Source organism: Camelina sativa, chromosome 12 (assembly GCF_000633955.1).
Source record: "Camelina sativa cultivar DH55 chromosome 12, Cs, whole genome shotgun sequence".
In the NCBI taxonomy this organism is placed as follows: Eukaryota; Viridiplantae; Streptophyta; class Magnoliopsida; order Brassicales; family Brassicaceae; genus Camelina; species Camelina sativa.
Genome location: NC_025696.1, coordinates 19959817 through 19961835, shown reverse-complemented (window position 1 = coordinate 19961835; position 2019 = coordinate 19959817). Strand labels below are relative to the sequence as shown.

The following is a 2019-nucleotide window of genomic DNA, read 5'->3' as shown; positions in this document are numbered from 1 at the left end:
TCTGGTTCATCACCAAAGTCTACAAACAAGTCAGGGTTTAAGGTGAGACCACCTTTGTCTGTATCAACATCAATTTGAATTATGTGTGAGCCTTTCTCCATGATTTCCGGGTAAAACTGACGATCCCATGCGCTGAACAGCGAGTTTGTTGCATACAAACGTTTCCCATCAAGGCTCAGCTGGATCATTTGAGGTCCTCCGCGTAGAGAGTTACCCTGACATCCACCAAAACAGAGCTTCTATGTTATGCAAAATGTGAAACTTAATTAAATCCTCAAAAGATTAAAATTTCTGGCACAAACCTTGATCTGAGGAACATCAATTTGATAAGTGTTACCGTCTTCTCCAACCACCTTAACAGGACTGCCCTTTTTTAGTAACCCTCCGACCCAAATTTGTCCTGTTAAGACAGGGTTCTTAGGGTCCTCGATGTTGTACTGACGAACGTCTCCATGGAGCCAGTTCACAAAGTAGAGAAATCGGTCATCTAGGGAGATCAAGAAGTCGGTGATAAGCCCAGGCATCTCTGCAAGAATCCAGTTTTCTACTTTCAGGGGTTTAACTGATATAACCACCTAAAACAAGTTTGCTGGTTAGTCATAGATTTGTAAGAACCAAAAAAAAAAAAAAAANGTATTCGAAATTATTTTTATCTGCTGAAAGGTTTCACTTCAACCCCTGCATCTGTAGTACTTGGGGTGGCCACGGTGGTACCTGTTCGACGGAAGAGGCAAGGCTCTTCCTCCACCACCGGAAGCTGCCGGAGCCCCCGTGTCATGTTTGAGAGCTCCATAGTTGAGATACCTAACCTTACTCGTCAACATCATCCTCTCACCACTCGGTGATGTCACCATATCCTTAGTTTCTTCATCTTCCTTTAGGATAAGTTTGTTCACCTCTCCATCTTCTTCATCGCTCTCGTAACGTTCTTTCACCCACGTGTTCTTCACGTGATGATTTCCCGATACACGTTCTTCGTCGTTTTCGGTAAATGTGTAGTACTCCATGCTTGATGATGTTCTTTTGTACTTTGAGTTATATATATTTATTGGTACTGGGAGGGGATACATCATTTATAGTGGTAGATTTGGTTTGTAACTTGTACTGCTTAAGCATATCTTTTTTTAACTTTCGTAAAGAAGGATAATTCATTATCATATCGAATTTTCACCTTTCAAAAAAGGGTATTCGAGAATAATTAAATGGTATCGGATGTCCCCGAAGAATAATTAAATGAAGTAGTAGTACCGTACGTGACTACGTGTGATCCACGAAATGGTACTATATTATAATCACTATCTTTTTAACTAAGAAAGATACCGCAACTTAAAGCCCATACTCTCTTCATGCAAGCATAAAACTAACCATAACATGGTTGAGTTATCAACGTTGGGTTATAGTGTATGTAGTTTAGATTTATTCGGTGTGGATGGTAGAACATCATTTGTAATATATACACACATTTAGGTTAAAAATTTGTTTAAAAACGACCTTCTAATGATATTTTATCTATGTTATTTACAAATGAAAAGATCTATAATCAGACCCAAAAAAAAAAATGCAAAGCTAAAAGTTAAAAGGTATATTAATATATTAAATAACTTCATAAAACTTGCGTTATCGTTTTCCCATTGTGTAGCATATAACAAGGCCTAGAAGCTCATGTAATCAAGGAGAGTAAAATAACTAATTATTAGCAAATTCACCTTCGTAAAATGTATTAAGCAAAAAGAAAAAATTATCGTAAACTGAAACTGATTTTCAATAATAAGAAAACTTTGTAGGTCGGAATTGAATAATACTTTGGCAATTAATTCGGATTGTTTTGATGTTGCGAAAATATCGTTATCTCATAGAATCTTATTCCAAAATATGAGGTGAGACGACGACTCACGATTCTTAGCCCCTCACGATTCTTAGCCCCTCTTTGCACCTACTTAACTGATGTCTTCAGCAACGGCCCACGTTGCAGCAGGTGAAAAGTATGATAAGGACTAAAGTTATGAAATTATATTGTGA

At 37.5% G+C, this 2019-nt stretch overlaps 2 protein-coding genes across 2 annotated transcripts; both read right to left on the bottom strand.

Annotated features, from left to right (window-relative positions):
- Positions 3-597, bottom strand: LOC109127972 (selenium-binding protein 2-like; the record flags this gene model as incomplete). The annotated part of the gene is made up of 2 exons (XM_019233613.1): positions 303-597; positions 3-215 (listed from the first exon to the last, which is right to left on the bottom strand). Coding segments are annotated over exons 1-2 (435 nt in total), but the record flags the coding sequence as incomplete, so codon positions are not given.
- LOC104732278 lies at positions 634-1053 on the bottom strand. The gene has a single exon (XM_010451814.2). The coding sequence runs from the start codon at positions 1005-1007 to the stop codon at positions 672-674; it is 336 nt and encodes a 111-aa protein (XP_010450116.1). The 5' UTR covers positions 1008-1053; the 3' UTR covers positions 634-671.

Excerpts from the sequence above, each read along its gene's own strand:
- LOC104732278 (XM_010451814.2), bottom strand. The coding sequence starts at position 1,007 with ATGGAGTACTACACATTTACCGAAAACGACGAAGAACGTGTATCGGGA.